This window comes from Epinephelus fuscoguttatus, linkage group LG22 (assembly GCF_011397635.1).
Source record: "Epinephelus fuscoguttatus linkage group LG22, E.fuscoguttatus.final_Chr_v1".
NCBI classification, from domain to species: Eukaryota; Metazoa; Chordata; class Actinopteri; order Perciformes; family Serranidae; genus Epinephelus; species Epinephelus fuscoguttatus.
Genome location: NC_064773.1, coordinates 2,508,520 through 2,527,500, shown reverse-complemented (window position 1 = coordinate 2,527,500; position 18,981 = coordinate 2,508,520). Strand labels below are relative to the sequence as shown.

The following is an 18,981-nucleotide window of genomic DNA, read 5'->3' as shown; positions in this document are numbered from 1 at the left end:
AGAATTCATCTGAATTAAAAAAAAAAAAAAAAAAAACCTTTATTCATCCCTTGCGGGGTAATTAATCCTTTAACACCTTCCTCTGTTTGGCTTTTGTTCTGCCAGAATTTTTAAAAAAAAAATGGTCTATTTTTTATGGTTTGACCCTCGTGATGAATTTGGACATTCATAGATTAAAGATTTATGACATTATTGATGTCATAAATCTTTCCCTAAAATCAAAAACACATATTTTACATCTCACTTGTGGTGCTAATTATCAATCTAGAGCCCTTTGTACACAGAGCACCGTCTTTGCATTTTTACACAGAACCAAACAACAGTATGTGATTATAGACAGCATGCCGACATCATGTCAGCAGAACTTTATAAACAACAACAGCAACGGCATAACATGGTAAAAATAATAATTTGCCCTCCGTTATGTGGCGGCTGATCTCGTCCTCTGCTCGGAGGGTAAGGAGCTCCCGGATCCCATTGTTTTCACAATTTGTGGACATTTTCGGCCGTTGTTCTTCTTCTCTGAGTTAGCTGCTAACTGCTAACAGCTACTTTTTAAGGTCCCATTTACATGACAACGATTTCAACTGAAAACAGTAAAATTTAGTTGCGTTTTGGCCGATCGTTTAAATCGTTTTGGGTGCCTGAAAACGCAACGTTTTGAAAACAGGTTCCAGAGTGCAATTTTTTGGAAACAGCACCATCTCTGTCGTCATGTAAACTGTAAAAACGGAGACCTTTCGCACATGTGCATTACGGTTCCAGTCACGAGGCATGTGCGAGAAATAGAGTTGTACCAATACCAATACCGCCTAAAATGCGGTATCGGGTATGGGCGAGTACAGGCTATGACCAGTCCGATACCACATAATGCCTCATGTCATTACACGTGCTACAGGCAAACGAAACAGAGCGGAGTTTAAAAAGCATTCTACTGTAGCCTTTAAAATGTCTTTTTTACCAAACTGTGTGGCTGCACTTTAACCTGTGTCTTGATCTGTGTCAACACTAGATAATGATAATAAAAAAAAGTTTTATGGCATTCATTCTACTATTATGTATTTTTTTACGTACTGGTATCGGATCGGTACTCGGTATCGGCAGATACCTAAGGTTCAGGGATCGGAATCGGTTTCAGGAAGGAAAAAGTGGTAGCGGTAGCGGTATCGGCATGATGCAAAAAGGGCTTGGATTGTTTCGGTGTGAGTTAGTCAGTGTTGAAGATATCAGCCACAGAGAGGAACTATTTTCTCTCTAAATATCCCTGCACAGAAGGACATGTGCATCCACTCATGGATGAGAGGCTTGGGCTCCTGACAGTGCAAGATGTTAATGGCATGCTACTCAGCCGGGCTGTAACGTTAGCTAGCTCAGTGGTGCTAGGTGAGCTAGCAGTAGATGCTTCTTTCTGCGTGGCGATGCAGTTGGCTGATATCGTTTGATAGAAAGAAAATAGTTCCTACTGTACATGAAATTGCTCGCAACAAGATCTGCCGATTATCTTGAGTGACCAGGTCATGATTTCTGGAAAGAGACACTGATGTTGAGTTTTTCAAATGTATTTTTTTGGCGCTTTGAGCACCACAAGCCGAAAGAAGGCAGACATCTCTACGGCCAAAATCTCCAACACTCAGCAACTCTCACCAAAACTATCCAGACTGATAAACAGCACTACAGGTGAGAGGAAAAAACATGTTTTTGATTTTAGGGTGAACTGTTCCTTTAAGGCTTCAGCTTTCGCACTTGAATTATTGTTATGACACAAGAACGAGTCTAATCTTTTGATCATATTCATACTGCATGAAAGTTCATGATAGTGCTAGCAGCCTGTGGTTGGACAGAACTTTATCATTAGGGAAATTGTTGGACAACAGTTGCAGTACAAAGCAGAGAGGAGTGCAAATAAAACTAAATATAGAAAAAATAAAGATTGCTATTAGGGTACAAACGAAACGTACACGACAGGTTAAAAACAAAGGTGCAAATCTGCACACAACGATTAAAGTAAACAAGTAGTGATCATAATAAAGAAAGGTTAATGGTAAGGTACAAATCTAAAACACAGCTGGTATTTGAAGTTAATTCCCACATTCATGAGCTTGTATCTGCAGCTGCACACCGCCACAGAAATGAGGAAGCATTTATCAATTTATCTCGCCAAGAAAAAGTCACACAAAAGCTGCCGCTTCCAGGAAACCCTTAGATACATCTTCTTATTTATCCATTAGGAAATCATTTTTCCAAACAGAATGTATGTGAGAGTTTTAAAAAGACTGGGAGCAGTCACATCTCTATCGTGTTCCTTTTGAAGTGGAGAACGTGTCCTGGTTCTGCGTCGGCAGTCATGTACAGTTTGTAGTGTTCAAACCTTTTAAATGTGAGCTAAAAATGGTTTGCTGAATCTGACACCACGTGTAAAAGGAGAATAACTACGCCGGGTGCAGTTTAGGTGAGTGATGACATGTCTGTTTTTGTTCATTCATCTGAGTCTTTCTGTCTCTCATTAGAGTCACATTTTAATACACGACGAGACAGAAAATACTGGCTTCATGAGTTATGTTTAAAATCTACTGCACGCTGGAAACGTCTCACACGCTGGGTTATGTTCATCTGCAAGGATATCAGAGATCTGTCCACATCAGGCCTGAAACTATCGGCTACTTTCACACTTCATCTATTACAATGCTAATTATTTAATCAATTAATCAGCCTATAATGTCAATAAATGTTCTGAAGTCCACACTGACAGAATCAAGTGTCTTATTTTTCACTTTAATATCAATATAAACCAGCAAACATTCACATTTAGGCACTAAAACAAGGTAATTTTTGGCATTTTAACTTGAAAAAAAAAATAGTTGCTGAATTATTTTTGTTTTTTGACTAATTACTTAATGGATTTAATAAATTTCTAAATCTGAAACATTTTTGCTGAAAACAGTTTGTTTATTGGACTGGAAATGTGATCATCAATGTTAAAGCCTCAAATATAAAATGAATCATTATATATAGGAGAAACTAACTGGAGTTATTCCACTATATCATACAACAAACACCTCCCATAGTTTTTAAGTTAACGAGCATCAACACAACAAAAATATTATAGCCAAAGCACCACATTAGGGCTGCAGCTAATAACATATTAAATTATTTATTAGTTTCACAATTATTCTATTGATTAATTGTCTATACAATGAAAGAAAATAAATGCTTGTCACACTTTCCTTTAATCTCCTTAACACAGATAAAGTGTCACATTTGAGAACTACAGAGTATTTGTACTTAGCTGGTGGCCAATTAAATTTCCTTTTTAGACTAATTAGCCTAACTGCACCAATGCAGTTTGTCTGTTGCTGCAGTTAATGAGGTGTTCCACACATTTGTATCGTGTTGTCATAAATAGCTTTCATTTCAAGGGTTTTACCAATGTCTAAATCTGAACCACAGTAAGTCCATTTATCTCTGATAACAAGATAAATTTTGGGATTTAATGACCACAGTAGAAGCCACAACTAACGTGGAAAATAACTGGGTTTACATTTAAATACTCTACTATATTATACTTCACCACAAACACTCACATCATCCCTCAGTGGTGGAAAATGCACTCAGATCTTTTTACCTTTTTACCACTAAAATTAGCACCTATGAAGGTTTTTTAAACACAGGAAAATTCGCTAAGAATAGACGATAGACTGCACTGCACCAGAGCCACAGCTCATCAAGTATCTCCGCTTTGTCAGTGGACTTTGGCGTCTAAATATGACACGTTAGGTGCCCTCCTGCATCTACTGTTGTCAGTGTATGCTTGTTACATGCATTGTGTCTTCGCAAAACACTTCGTTTTTACGTTTAAAAGACACGCTCAACATTCTCACGGGAAGTGAACAGCAGGCTTCTGGGTTTAAGTCCAAGTTTGCTGGGTCATTCAGTCTCTCTCTCTCAAACTGCCGACTTAATTTGGATGGATGTTAAAGTGCTGCGGATGGAATTTTTTGGCGACAGGTCATTGCATCACACCAGAAGAACGCACCAATTAACGCATCCTCCCAAGTGCGAATTTGTGTCTCCCAGGTTAGCGAAGGCATGACCTGTCCGACTAAGCCTAGTTCACATTACACGATTTCCACCCTGATTTTTCGTCGCGGAGACTATCGTAATCTTCTGAGTGTTCATACCTGGCGACGTGTGTTTCTGTCAGCGGGAGTCTCGCCAACTGCGTTATGACCTGTGTGTGCACACCACAAGATTTCTCCACCGAGCCCTCGCCGACAGAGCCCCAGATAACACGGTGACATCACCAAACTTGGAGACGACACATCGTAAAGGCATGGATATTCTTTATTATCCTGAGTCCAAACACAACGTGCTCCCCGTGATCCTGTGGACGCCGCCATTGTTGTTGTTGCTTGCCGGCCGGCTTGTCAGTGTTGCCAGGTCTTGGGAGAGAAACAAGCAACCAGGGCTCTGGAAACAAGCCCAAAAGAAGCAACTATCATGCGTTTAAATAACTTATTAGACAGATATATATAGAGGAAGGTGACGTTTAGAAACAAGCCCAAAGTCGCGGCTAATAAGCGGACCTGGCAACCCTGCGGCTCGTCCTCCTCACATTTCTTCCGTCCTCCTGCGTGCTGACGTGGGACGTATCCCGCCTCTCATTGGCTGATGCTCTTTGTCAGTCGTGTCACACTTCTCCAGTTTTTTAGCGTGCCAGATATCCAGTCCCAGTCACAGACGAGGGGGCGACTTGCTCGTAGGCTTGTTCACACATGAGGACTCGTCGTGGCAGACTATCTGCCGACTCACCTCCAACCCAAGGTGGCTCTCGTCAAAATCGCACTGTACAAATCCACCACCCATTTCACATATATATTATATTATTGGATTATAATTATTGATGCATTCATGTGCTCATCACTTCAGTGTTGCAGCTGGTGAAGGTGGAGTTCATTTCAATCACTTCACCTATAATAATCATCATAATTGATTAATCTGAATTTGAACAGTAACTAATGTCGTAGCAGAGTAGAAGTATAAATCAGCCATTCAGTCCATCAGGACCAAAACCTCACACCACAAAATCACTCTCTTCCCGACAGCAGTGGGCCTCATCAACAAGGCCCAGGACCCCCACTGACCACCACCACCCCCTCCCCCACTGTCTCTGTACATTAAAGCTCATCTTGGTCTATATTCTCTGCACATGAGACGTATTTGCTCTGCTCTGCTGTGAACTCTTGCACATCCCCTGACTCATATTCTAACACATCCTGCACAAACCTGCACAGCTCTCTTATGAAACAGCTTTATTACACGTGTTCTTTAAAGTCTCTTTAAAACATTTTTTTTAATATTTTTATTGTAGAGACCAAAAACAGAAAATAAGGTTGTTTTTAGTGAGTCGTCACTGTGATTCCAGAAGCTTTTTAGCCAACAAACATGGGTGCATTTTTAGCAGCCCGTTGCTTTGTTTCAAACGGGGATAGTGCCACAAAAAGCAGTTTGTTTTTACCGCGACATTGCTGCTTTTCCTACCAGGGTGGTGCCATAAAAAAGCAGTTATTTATTACCGGGACGTTGCTGCATTTCCCTCAGGTGTAGTCCCATGTAAAGCAGTTGTTTTTTTACCAAACCACTGGTGCATTTCCAGCCAGGATAGAGGCATGAAAAATTGTTTTTAACCAAGACATCAGCGTGTTTCCTGCTAGGATAGTGCAAAAAAAGGTGATTGTTTATTAGCAAATCAGTGCTGCTTTTTCTGCAGGCACAGTGCCATAGAAAACAGTTGTTTTCTTAACCAAACATTGGTGCATTTCCAGCCAGGACAGTGCCACGAAAAGTGGTTGCTTATTACCAGGACGTGCATTTCCAGCAGGGAAAGTACCACAAAAAGCAGGTTTTAAGAGAGACATCACTGCCTTCCCAGCCAGGATAGTACCATGGAAAGCAGTTGTTTTTTACCAAGGCATGGGTGCATTATCTGCCGGGATAGTGCCATGAAAAGTAGTTTTTAACCAAGACATCACTGCGTTTTGCTGCCAGGATAGTGCCATAAAAATGTGGTTGTTTAATAGCGGTTCTTTGCTGTGTTTCCTGCAGGTGTAGTGTCATGGAAAGCAGTTCTCTTTTACTGAGATACGGGTGCATTATCAGCCGGGATAGTGCCACGAAAAAGTAGTTTTTAACCAAGACATCACTGTGTTTCCAGCCAGGGTAGTGCCACGAAAAGCAGTTGTTTATCATCGGCACATTGCTGTGCTTCCCACAGGTGTAGTGCCATAAAAAGCAGTTGTTTTTTTACCAAGGCATTGCTGCATTATCTGCCGGGATAGAGCCACAAAAAAGTCGTTTTTAACCAAGACATCACTGTTTCCTGCCAGGATAGTGCCATAAAAAGCAGTTGTTTATTACCAGGATGTTGCTGTGTGTCCTGCAGGTGTAGTGACATGGAAAGCAGTTGTTTTTCACCAAGACACTGGTGCATTTCCAGCCTAGGTAGTGCCATGAAAAGCGGTTGTTTATCACCGGCATGTTGCTGCGTTTTCTGCAGGTGTAGTACCATAAAAAGCAGTTGTTTTTTACCACGACATTGCTGCATTATCTGCCGGGATAGTGCCATGAAAAGTAGTTTTTAACCAAGACATCACTGCGTTTTGCTGCCAGGATAGTGCCATAAAAATGTGGTTGTTTAATAGCGGTTCTTTGTTGTGTTTCCTGCAGGTGTAGTGTCATGGAAAGCAGGTGTCTTTTACTGAGATATGGGTACATTATCTGCCGGGATAGTGCCATGAAAAAGTAGTTTTTAACCAAGACATCACTGTGTTTCCAGCCAGGGTAGTGCCACGAAAAGCAGTTGTTTATCACCGGCATGTTGCTGTGTTTCCCACAGGTGTAGTGCCATAAAAAGCAGTTGTTCTTTACCAAGGCATTGCTGCATTATCTGCTGGGATAGTGCCATGAAAGCAGTTAATGTTATGTTATTAAATGTTGCGGTACTTTGCCTTTCTTCTTATTTCCTCTTAGTAATTATTGTATGTTTAATTCATGCACCAAAAACCAAAGCAAACTCCTTGTGATTACAAACCTACCCAATATGTCTCATTCCTCCGCTGATGTCTCTCCATAATTTACCACAGAAAACTACATCAATAAGTGGGTTACTACGCCACACAGTATTCCACTACACTTATTAACACACTCCAGCAGCACCCAGCTCTGTGTTGTCTCAATGGAGGTGTTATGAAAACACTAATGGGTGCTGCTGTGTGCCGCCACCAAACCTTACAGTCACCGATTGTACCGGTGGTGTGAGAGCAGAGCCCGGTGAGCATTAACACCTCACCTGTCAATATTTAATCCACCCATCAGTCATTATGTACACACACACACACACACACACACACACACACACACACCTGACCCTGCAGCGTCACACAACCGGAGGGGTCACACGTTTCACCGTAACACCAGTAAACACCCGGTGAAGGTGGTTGTTACACACACACACACACACACACACACACACACACAAACAAACACACACACAAGGGCAGACCCTCGGTTGACCAGAACCGACCGTCCGGTTAAACCGTAGTTAGCCTGTTAGCAGCCTCTGCTAACTTCGGTAACCGGTAACCTCTCTTAATGATAAACACGTTAGTGGGCTGTAACGTGAAATCACCGTAACGTCACTGTAACCTCACCCGTTGCGTCAGATTAACACGAGACAACACACATTCACACACACACACGCACACACACACACACACACATTCACACGGTATCAGTTACCAACTTTCACTAATTTCAAGGCAGTCACCGTCTGCGCGAGCTCAACCGGCGGCGCCAAACCACGCTGCACAGATTGCACCGGCGATAATTAGCACACGCGCTCACACACACGCGCACACACACAGGTATGCACTAAAACCCACACACACAAACACAGATAGAGGGACACACTCGCCGGTCGGTGTGAACCTGAGCGGGTCGGTCTGGTCCGGTCTTACCTCCCTCCTGGTCCGGTTGGAGACAGGCCGGGATGTTTTTCTTCCAGCCGGGCATGATGCACCTCAGGGCGGATAGGGAGTCCAGGGCGGCCCGCTAGCAGACACACACCACCAGCAGCAGCAGCGGGAGGAGCAGCGACAGCAACATGGCTAGTTAGCTTTAGCTTCAGCTGCTACACCTCCCCCTGCACTGAGAGCCGAGCCCTCTCTACCACGCTCTCTCTTTTTCAACCTCACGCGAACCCCCCCTCCTCTCTCTCTCTCTCCTTTTCTTCTCTTTGTCTATGTCTCTCGACCCCCTCCCCCCTCTGTAACTCTACCCCTCGAGCCTCGTTGTGGTCTCCGGAGGAGTGGGAGAGAGAGAGAGAGAGAGAGAGAGGGTGACGTGATGACCGTGAAGGCGCCCGCGAGGCAGACCCGGTACCGCTCGAACGTTACAACCCGAACCCCGCGTGCCTCGGGATTCTACCCCATCTGACAGGCTCGCGCTTCATTTGCCCCCAGTATGCGCTCACACGCGTTAATTATCGCAGCCGTTTAAGTGATTTGTCCGGTGAGCACGCGCCAGCAGTGAGCACGCGCCTCCCGCCTTCATTCATTCATAGAGGAGAGACGGAGCCAGTGAACAGAGAGACACTCTCCCGGCTAACCGCTCCTCCATCAGCCGATATAAGATGAATAGATACGGACACAGAGACACAACTGACCGAAGGAAGAAATATATAAACACAGTCAGAGTGTAACCTTGTTGGTGACACAGCACTCTGTCACAACCAATCACCACATACTCTGGGGAAAATACCCTTTAACAGGGGTGTCAAACATACGGCCCAGGGGCCAGAACCGACCCGCCAACGGGTCCAATTCAGCCCAGTGGATGACCTTGTACATGTAAAGCCCCGTTTACACCAAGCAGTCCGGTTTGGTTCAGTTCAGTTCAATACGCTTTAGCCCCGTCTCCACAGTACCTTTGGAACCAACAGTAACCCTTCAGACATGGTACCTAGACCCTCGGTCTTATGGTGCGGACACACCAAACCGACATCAAAAATTTGATGTCACTACACGGACTACATCCGACGGCCAAGTAGCACGTACGTTCTGCGCCTGCGTGAGAGAGAGCGGAGTGAGAGAGTGGTACATCCTGTCAGCCGAGGGGTTTCCTATCTGTGCAGCCGAGCACCGCAGCACCTCCACGGACTATTACATCCAGACGGTCCCGGTGTTTCCTCCGCAGGCTCCACTTCACTCAGCTGCCCGATAAACCCGCTGCTTCTTCCCACTTTAACCTGAATAACAAACCAGGGCTCGGTGCTCCGGTTGGATCCAAACGGAGAGCCGGGGCTAGCTCAGAGACTAGCGGAGGCTAACTGGCTGTGCTTCCCTCCGGTCATGCTGCGGCTAACGCTCCGCTAGCCGCTCCCAGCTAGCTCCGGTTTGTTATTCAGGTTAAAGTGTGAAGAAGCAGCGGGTCTGTGGGGCAGCTGAGTGAAGTGGAGCCTGAGGAGGAAGCACCGGTTAGCCCCGGTTTCACTACAGGCAGATTCACTCGCTACAGGAGCGAGGAAATAAAACCTGAACAGCCAATCAGAGTGATCTCTCTCACCGACAAGCTCCGCCGCCGATTCAACATGCTCAATCGGCTGAAAAGCCGCCGAAGTGCAGACGCAAACACTAGGCAGACAGATGTTCACTAGCCATGTTTCCATCAGCCTGTTTAGATGCGCATCTAGAAGTATCACATCGGAAAATTATGATGGAAACGCCAAAATTCGAATTAAAATCCCCTGATTCGCACAAACTAAAATACGCTCACTTTAAGCTGGGTTTTGGTTGATTCGAAAAAATGTTGATTTGCAAAACGGGGGATGGAAACAGCTATGTTCGAATTAAGTCTGACGTAGCGCACCTCTCTCCATGGTGATATCCACACTCTGGGTCGGGAAGGCAGTAATGCATTTACAAGCTGGTTGCCAACCGCCAGAAAACGTAGAAGAAGAAGAATGCGAGACTTGTTTTGTTTCCGGTTCTGCGGAAAACTTGCACAAGTTCGTAGTTTTCACCAAAGTCCGTACATTTAATGGAAACACACAGGATTCGTATTTCTTTTAATGCACATTTCCCAATGATTCCAATCACTTTGGATGGAAACATAGCTACTGACAGCCCAACTTTGGTCGACGGCCGACCGTCGGCTTGGTGTGTCAGGGCCTTTAAATGTGGGCGGGGTTGTTGTCACTCACTGCTCCGTCCAGCACTCGCTGTATTTCCTCATCAGCGGTGACACAGATGGAAGTCTGCACCTGGTTTATCGTCCACAGAACGAGGCTGCACGCCCACATTTTCACAACAAAATAGAACAGGCTGCAGTGAGAGTCTCTCTCCATGGGATATTTCAAAATAGCAGCTTTGTGCATTTAGTCCTTCTCAGGCAAGCTCAGGGGTTTAGTGTTGCTGTAGCCCACAGGAAGTGAGGATTAGAATATATGACCTTCACATAATCCGCTCCAAATGAATCTATATTTTTAAAGTCATTACTAAAAGTGTGTGTCATATAAAAACTAAAGTGATGGTCAAAGTTGTCACAGTGAAATTTAAGGTGTGCTGATGGATTCACGTCATCAACTCATGCATTGAGTAACATTACAAGTTAACGTTCCACCTTAAAAGTTGCCGGCAGTCGGCCCAGTGAATGAAGTTATTTTTTTCTCTTTCATTTTATAGTTGTAGTTTACTGATGTATGAACAGAGGTTACATAAAACCAGAGTGAGCGTCCTCTACTGACCAATCAGACTGCAGGGTTTCTAGCTCCACCTTTTAGTACCAGATCTGTGTGCTAGGTACCCCAACAGAGGGGGGACCAAACATGGGGACGCTAAGGAACGCTTCTGTTGGTACCATCCACAACTTTCACTGTGGAGACAGAAACAGTGAACTGAACTGAACTGCTCTGTGGAAACAGGGCTTTACCTAATATTCTTATGTTTTCACACAAATGAATATTCAGTTCAAACAACTTTTCATAATTACAGATTTTCCACAGTCTAATGACGAGTGTGCAAACTGAAAAGACTTCAAAGGACTTGGCTGAAAGCTGGAAGGTAAGCTATAGGCAGAGTGGACCTTGAGAAACAGCTCCTACCGGCACCTCTAAAGCTCACTAATTAACAAGCAGCCAGGTCCCCCAGCTGTCTTCATGCAGCTCAGTATTTACATACACTACAGAACACATGTAGATAATTATACCGCCTGTTTAAAGGAGCCATAGTGCTAACAGCAGTTCAGACTACATGCAGGTGAACAGTCAGGTGAGCATCAGGGGCTGGTTATACACAGCACCGCTTAAAGCTGTGCACAGCATTTATACTTGTGCTGTGGTGTGTCTGTGTCACTCTGCAGTTACACCTCCAACACACTAGTCAGCATCAAGGTTTCTGTGAAGCGCTGTGAAGTTTAGTTGATTCTAAACACACATTAAACACACATTAAACATGGCTTAATAGAGACAGTTTCAAACACAAATCAGCTTCACTATAACTCGCAGCATTCACAGACAAACACTTGTCTTTATCTGGACACATTTTCCCCACAAATACAGCATGCTAACATTATTAGCACAAGCCTATGGCATTTTACATTGTATAAATTAGCCTAGCAGCTAGCAGACTTTTCCTCTACTCATATGAAGCCAGGGACAACAGCAACATTTAACAAAGGTAACGTTACAAAATTCAGCTCCATTACAGCTCACAAGGTTCACTGACAAAACAACTGTCTTATACTAAACACGTTTTCCAAACAAATACAACATGCTAACGTTATTAGCACAAGCCTATGGCATTTTACATTGTATAAATTAGCCTAGCAGCTAGCAGAGATTTCCTCTGCTCATATGAAGCCAGGATAAATCACACACAAGACTTAAAATGTTATTTTAGTGGAGGCTTTATTGTCTTCACAATTTATTGTTTCTTATCTGTGAAATTAAAGTAATGGGAAATGGTTTCAGCTTACAAAAGTAGAGGTCTGTGTCACCTCGAGGTAGGTATGGCATCGATTCGACACAAAAGTATAAATACCACATTATTTTAAGATTTTCCCTGTAGTCCTAGGTTACCTCAAAATAAAATTGTTTGCACAAACCACCCTTAAGTCTTCTCCTTAGGGTTTCCTTAAAATGTTCACTTAAGTATTTCTGGTTTTCTGCTTGTCTTAGTCTTGTACTTCAGGAATCCTTCGACCGTTGCACAAAAAACCTTAGCAACCAAAGCAAGTTAAAAAAACAAAACAACTTAAGGTAGTTTATGGTGGCAAATATAAAAAACTAACACACCCTGAGAAGAGTGATCTGTGAAAGGAGAGTCCACTTTTAATTTTACACTTTAGATTTGACTGAATTCATTTTTGTTGCTTCCTGCTACAGTCGCTGTTTCCTGGTATTTTGGGGATCAAAATTACTTTGTAGTTTGTGCTTTCTATGGTTGTATTCCTCCAGAAGTTGAATTAGTTCATGTTTTTCTTTAACTAAGGAAAGGTGTTTAGGTGTTTTGTGCAGTTGATCCCAGACACTTAATCTCATGCACTCTAGTGAGATTTTATTCACCGATCTGTGTCGTCTAATTTTGTTTTGATAATCAGAGGATGTAAAAGCCAACAGTTTCTCACAGTAAGTTTAGGATGATAGAGGACATTTAAAACCTTTTTTTTTTGTTTTGTTGTTGTTGTTGTTGTTGTTGTTGATAATGACAAACTATAATAACTAAATAAAGTGGTCCTGGTCCCCAGATTAAGAAACTCTCATGTAGAAAGTTGGCAGTAAAAAGTAGTTTTCTCTTAAACTTTTCATAATAATAACACAAATTTATACACAAAAGATCCACAGCGGAGTGTGTGTGTGTGTGTGTGTTTCAGCTCCAGCAGCGACAGAGATAAAACACATTAATACTAAATATACTGTGAAGACCCATTTCAGATTCTGTCAATAACAATCTGCTTTGTGCTTTGTTACAGTAATGAACCCTGCAGACATATTAACCTGGAAACCACACACACACACACACACACACACACACACACACAGGTATTTGAGGTCTGGTTCCTGCCCCGACTCGCTTCTGAGGAATTCACCCCCCAGTCTCCACCCAGCTGTGGATTAAAGGGGAATTCTGCCAAATTTCACTCTTTCATGTTTCAGGTCAAAGCAGACGAACGTCACGGAACAACTCTACAGTATATGTGACTCACAGGAACGTTTCTCTGTGTCAGGCTGCTGCAGCGTCTCACCTTTCTCCTTTTAGTTCTGATTCAGGATCATTTTTCCTGCTTTAATTAAACAATTAAAAAATTACAGAACAAGAAAGGGAACCAGTTAAACTCCTCAGCTCTCCTGAACAGTCGATGTCTTCATATTATATATACTAATATTTGTCACATTGTCTGGTCAGTAATTTGGACATTACACAAAATTGTTCAGCTCTGTCTGTCATTTTAAAAACATAAATATATATCTACATATTTCTATATTTTTTTCATGTTTTCTGTTGTACATGCGTACGCCTCTGTGCCAGCGAGATTTGCAATATGTTTTCAGGTTGTCCATCTGTCCTTGTAAACCAGATATCTCAACAACGCCAAAAGTGAATTTCTACAAATTTGGCGAAAATGTTCACTTGGACAGAACGATGAAGTGATTCAATTTTGGTGGTCAAAGGTCAAATGTTACTGTGACCTTGTTGTTGTATTCTCCTGAATGCGATATCTGAAGAACACCTTAAGGGACTTTTTTTTTCTTTTTTTTTTTTTTTTTTGTTTCCAAATTTGGCACAAACGTACACTAGAACAGAATGAACTGGTAAGAGCGTTGTGGTCAAAGGTCACCGTCACCTCACAAAACACATTTTTGGCCATAACTGAATAATTCATGCGACAATCATGGTCAAACTTGACACAAATGTCTAACAGGATAAAATATTGAAGGTCAAAAGGTCAAAGGTCAGCTTGACTGTGACATCATCATGTTTTAACGTCATATCTCAGGAACAGAAGGGGAGACATTTGGTCAGATACTGAATTGGTGACTCTAATCTTGAAACTGTGCTGATTGTATAGATCTTCTGTGTGTGAAGCATCCATGTTTTCACTGACATGGATGGAGACTGTCAGAGACACTGGACTGGTGGGCGGAGTCATACAACCACAGGGTGGGCTGGTGGGCGGAGTCATACAACCACAGGGTGGGCTGGTGGGCGGAGTCATACAACCACAGGGTGGACTGGTGGGCGGAGTCATACAACTACAGGGTGGACTGGTGGGCGGAGTCATACAACCACAGGGTGGACTGGTGGACGGAGTCATACAACCACAGGGTGGACTGGTGGGCGGAGTCATACAACTACAGGGTGGACTGGTGGGCGGAGTCATACAACCACAGGGTGGACTGGTGGGCGGAGTCATACAACTGCTGCACCACCAAGCCACCGTGAACCAGATCACGAAGACAAACTCCTTGTATGTGGACAATAAATAAGTTTGTGATTACGATGAATAATCTGGATTTACAAAGTAACTAAAGTTGTCAAATATCTGTAGCTATGAACGTACTATCTGTCACTGTCATTTTGTATAGTTTACAACTATAAGGACTGACATTTTATACTTTTTATATAAATGTATACAATAATTATATCATATTTCCTCACCACAGACGACCTGGTGCCACTTTTACTGTAGCTTCTTCGCTCGAGCAACTGCATCACGACATTATCTCCTGCACCTCCTGCAATATCTAGTTTGGGCATTTTACAGTGAATTACCCATTGACTCATCCCCTCTAAGGGCTCACAGTATGACAGCACACATAGTACACATAAATACATGTATTTTGTGTGTCCAATCTGGATGTGATGTGTCTTAACATGTTTTTGATAGTAGATTTGCACATCCAAACCAAAGACAAATTCTGCCTTTTGCACAAAAAAATTAAAGACTTTATTCTATTCTATTACATAAACCTCTATATTATATATTTTATATCAGGGATGTGCTATAAGCCTCTGCAAGGTCTAAATATGTCCAAGGTTTTTTTTTTCTTGTTAATTGTTAACACTTGTTCGCACTAACACAATCCTCAACCTGTGATTTATGATTTTCCTTCCTCACTTATTTTTATTTATTTATTTTCCTCTCCCATTTATTCATTTTTTAATTTATTTATTTAACTTTAAATTCATACTTTCAGGGTGTGGGCTGGGAGTGAATTATATTTGTTTTACACACTCACAGTTACACCGAGATCTTGTTCTGGTGTCCTTTTTTGTGTGTGTTTGTGGATGTATATGTACACATACTGGATGTCTTTGTTTATTGTTGTTAAAATCAATAATAAAAATACTGTTGGAAAACAAATACAATATTTCAGTCTGAGATGTAGTGAAGGAGAAGTGTAAATAAGTAGAAAATAGAAATACACACACAGTACAAGTAGCTCAAAGTTGTACAGGTGAGTTTATTTCGATGGCACATTTCAGCAACACAGCAAATCAAAGTGCGAAGGACACACATCATAAAAGGACGTTTAAAATCAATCAGGGTTAAAGATGTCACGTGTAAATGTTCTTAGTCACATTCCACCTCTGCACGTCACTATAAAGATTTCTTATTTGTCCTTGAGGATGTAAAGTTTATTGTTTGTGTGTTCGTGTTTTCCAGTGGACTGGATCTGATGGTTTGACAGACGGTGAGAAAACAAAGAGAAACAACTGAATGGTGATAAACAGAAGAACAAAGTGGATCCAACCCACTGGATCTAAGTGTCTGACAGCACCAGTGATTAACTGACAACCATCTCTCATCCCCGTGGAGCTGCGCAGAGACGGGTGGAGGAGGGAGTGGAGGAAAAAGAAGCAGTGAAGTGGAAGGATGAGTCTCTGCAGGCGACGAGACAAAAAGCAGAGACTGACCTCAATATGGAGACAGACGGAGACAAACACATACAATCAGAGACGCATGGGACTCATCCCTGCAGCCACATGGACTCAATTCACTTAATCGTTATTAATTATTGCTCTGAAATTAAGTTCATTACAGCTTCAAACTGTGGTTGTGGAGTGTAACTAAGTACATTTACTCAAGGAGTGCAATGATGTCATCCAGAAATATAATATGCATTCATATAGAATGGGCTGTTCTGCATAAGGAATACTTTAATACTTTAAAGGTATTTTGATGCTAAAACTTTTGTACTTTTACTCACATCAAATATCAGAGTACATCTTCCTCCGCTGGGCTCTGATCTCTCTCAGTCAGGACATCAGAGTTTAGTCGACCCGCCCTCAGTCGGCCATCAGAGCCTCAGAAAGGTCAAAACTCTGGGCGCTGTAAAGCTTTAAATCTGTTTGGAAACAATCATGTTGAGACGTGTTTGTCCGGTTGGACTCTGCGTGAACTCTTATCAATATTTGAGTGAGTGCAGCTTCATATGAGCTGCTGTTCGTCTTTTCTCAGGCTGTTCGGCTCAGTTTAACCTTTGTTCGTTACAGTTTATACACCCCAGTACCTAAAGGGTTGGGGCGCTGTGTAAGTATGAACTTATTCTGGATTTGACGCCTGAAACATGTTCCAATAAAGTTTGGACAGGAGCATGTTTGCGTCTGTGTTACATCACCTTTTCTTTTAGCAACACTCAGTAAGCATCTGGGACCTGAGGACACTGACTGTTATGTTTTGACAGTGATTTTTTTCTTGATATCAGACGTCAGTGTCTCAACAGTCCGGGGTCTCTGTTGGCGTATTCTGTGCTTCATCATGTCCCACACATGTTCAGTGGGAGACAGGTGTGGACTAAAGACAGGTCAGTCTGGTACCTGCACTCTGTCACTACGGAGCCATGCTGTTAGAACACGTACAGGATGTGTCTCACTGTCTCGCTGGAATAATCAGGGATGTCCCTGAAAAAAGACGCCATCTGGATGGCAGCATATGTTGCTCCAAAACCTGTATGTACCTCCATACCGTCACAGATCTGGCTTTGGACTTTGAGCTGGCAACAGTCTGGATGGTCCTTTTTCTCTTCAAGCAGGATTTATACTCCTGCATCATAACAAAGCTGTAGCTGTATGGTGTAGGTTCTGTGTCGACACAGAAAAAAACTGTAACTACACGTTGCAGAGACACAGACCTCCTGTCTGTGTTTGTAAGCTTTGATTTACTTTAATTTCACAGATAAGAAACAATAAACTGTGAAGACAATAAAGCCTCCACACAAATCACATTTTAAGTCCTGTGTGTGTGATTTATCCTGGCTTCATATGACAAGGGGAAAAGTCTGCTAGCCAATCAGCTCATTGATACAATGTAAAATGCCATAGGCTTGTGCTAATAACGTTAGCATGTTGTATTTGTTTGGAAAACATGTTTAGTATAAGACAGTTGTTTTGTCAGTGAACCTTGTGAGCTGTGATGGAGCCAGATTTTGTAACGTCACCTTTGTTTAATGTTGCTGTTGTCCCTGGTTTCATATGAGTAAAAGAAAAGTCCGCTAGCTGCTAGGCTAATTTATACAATGTAAAATGCCATAGACTTGTGCTAAAAACATTAGCATGTTGTATTTGTGGGGAAAATGTGTCCAGATAAAGAAAAGTGTTTATAGTGAAGCTGATTTGTGTACTTGTGTACAACAGTGTAGGCCGTGTGCGTAGCCTCTGCATAAATCTGACGCACGAGTATAAATCAGTGTGTAGCACAGAGGACACAACGTCCACGATGGACACTTTTCCACTTTGTGTCAGTCCCTCTCAGACGAGCTCAGGCTCAGAGAAGTCGGCGCAGTTTCTGGATGGTGTTGATATCTGGCTTTTTAACTTTGCGTGGTGGAGTCTGGACTTATTTATAGATGCCACAATGAGCTGACAGTGGTTTTCCAAAATTTTCCTATTTACCAGTTTACCTGTGGAATGTTACAAACAGGTGTTGCAGCATCATATTCAGAATGAGTGTAACAGAAAACAATAAAGTTTATCAGTTTGAACATCAAATATCTCGTCTCAGGACTGTATTCAGCTGAACATCAAAGCAAATCACTGCATTCTGTTTGTATTCACATTTCACACAGCGTCCCAACTCTCCTGGAGTCAGCGTTGTATATATCATACACGTACAGATGGACGACAAATGAAAGGAAAAAGCCAGATGCAGTGTCTCAGAATAGAGTCAGGCCACCAGGAGCCTCCAGAGCTGCTTCCTGCCAAGTCAGTGGAGCTCTGTTGGAGGGATGAACACTGTTCCTCCACAAGATCCACCCTCAATCAGAAACACAACCTTTATTTAATCAGGTAATCTCACTGAGATGGAGAGAGAACCGAGAGCAGCAGATAGAAACAAAATCAAACACAGCCAGGCATAAAAAAAGCCTCAGAGACAGTCACAGACATCAGTAAAAGATTTGATGAACTTTTATATGATATCATGTGGAGTTATGCAGATGGTGGTGGAGAGCATGATGAATCATGGTGGTTGGTGTGAAACTGGGATGAGATCTGGTGACTGCAGAGGCCGTGACATCTTCAAACTGACCAAGTCATTCAGTGAGCTCTGTGCAGACCAGTCGAGCTCTTCCACACCAAACTGGGACAAACACGGAGGAGCTGGAGGCACTGTCATGTTGAAACAGGAAAAGAACGTTCCAGAACTGTTGAGGTGGAGTTGGTCTGAAGTTTCTGCAGCCAAGTCGCCAGAGGAAAATGTTTCATTGTGCTTTTCTGGGCGGATATGTCACATTTGCATGTTTCCTATGGATCATATTAACTTCATGAGAGTAACGTAGAGTTTGAGCTTTCGTTGGGAGGAGCAGGGGATGGCGTGACAGGTACCTGCCAAGCTGCAGACCACTGAGACCAACACACCAAGTTGTGATGGTGAAGTTTGTGCCTAAACTTAACCACACATGACCCACAACATTGTTGAAACGTATCC

The 18,981-nt window shown here is 42.7% G+C and overlaps 1 protein-coding gene across 2 annotated transcripts in view; it reads right to left on the bottom strand.

The window, feature by feature from the left end:
- The window catches only part of grip1 (glutamate receptor interacting protein 1), an 88,899-nt gene extending 80,627 nt beyond the window's left edge, over positions 1 to 8,272 (bottom strand). For both annotated transcript variants that reach the window (XM_049567448.1, XM_049567450.1), the window contains exon 1: positions 8,013 to 8,272. In XM_049567448.1, the coding sequence (XP_049423405.1) occupies positions 8,013 to 8,067 (55 nt within the window). In that variant the 5' untranslated portion in view covers positions 8,068 to 8,272. The remainder of the gene's footprint in view (positions 1 to 8,012) is intronic.
- Between the last annotated feature and the right edge of the window lie 10,709 nt (positions 8,273 to 18,981).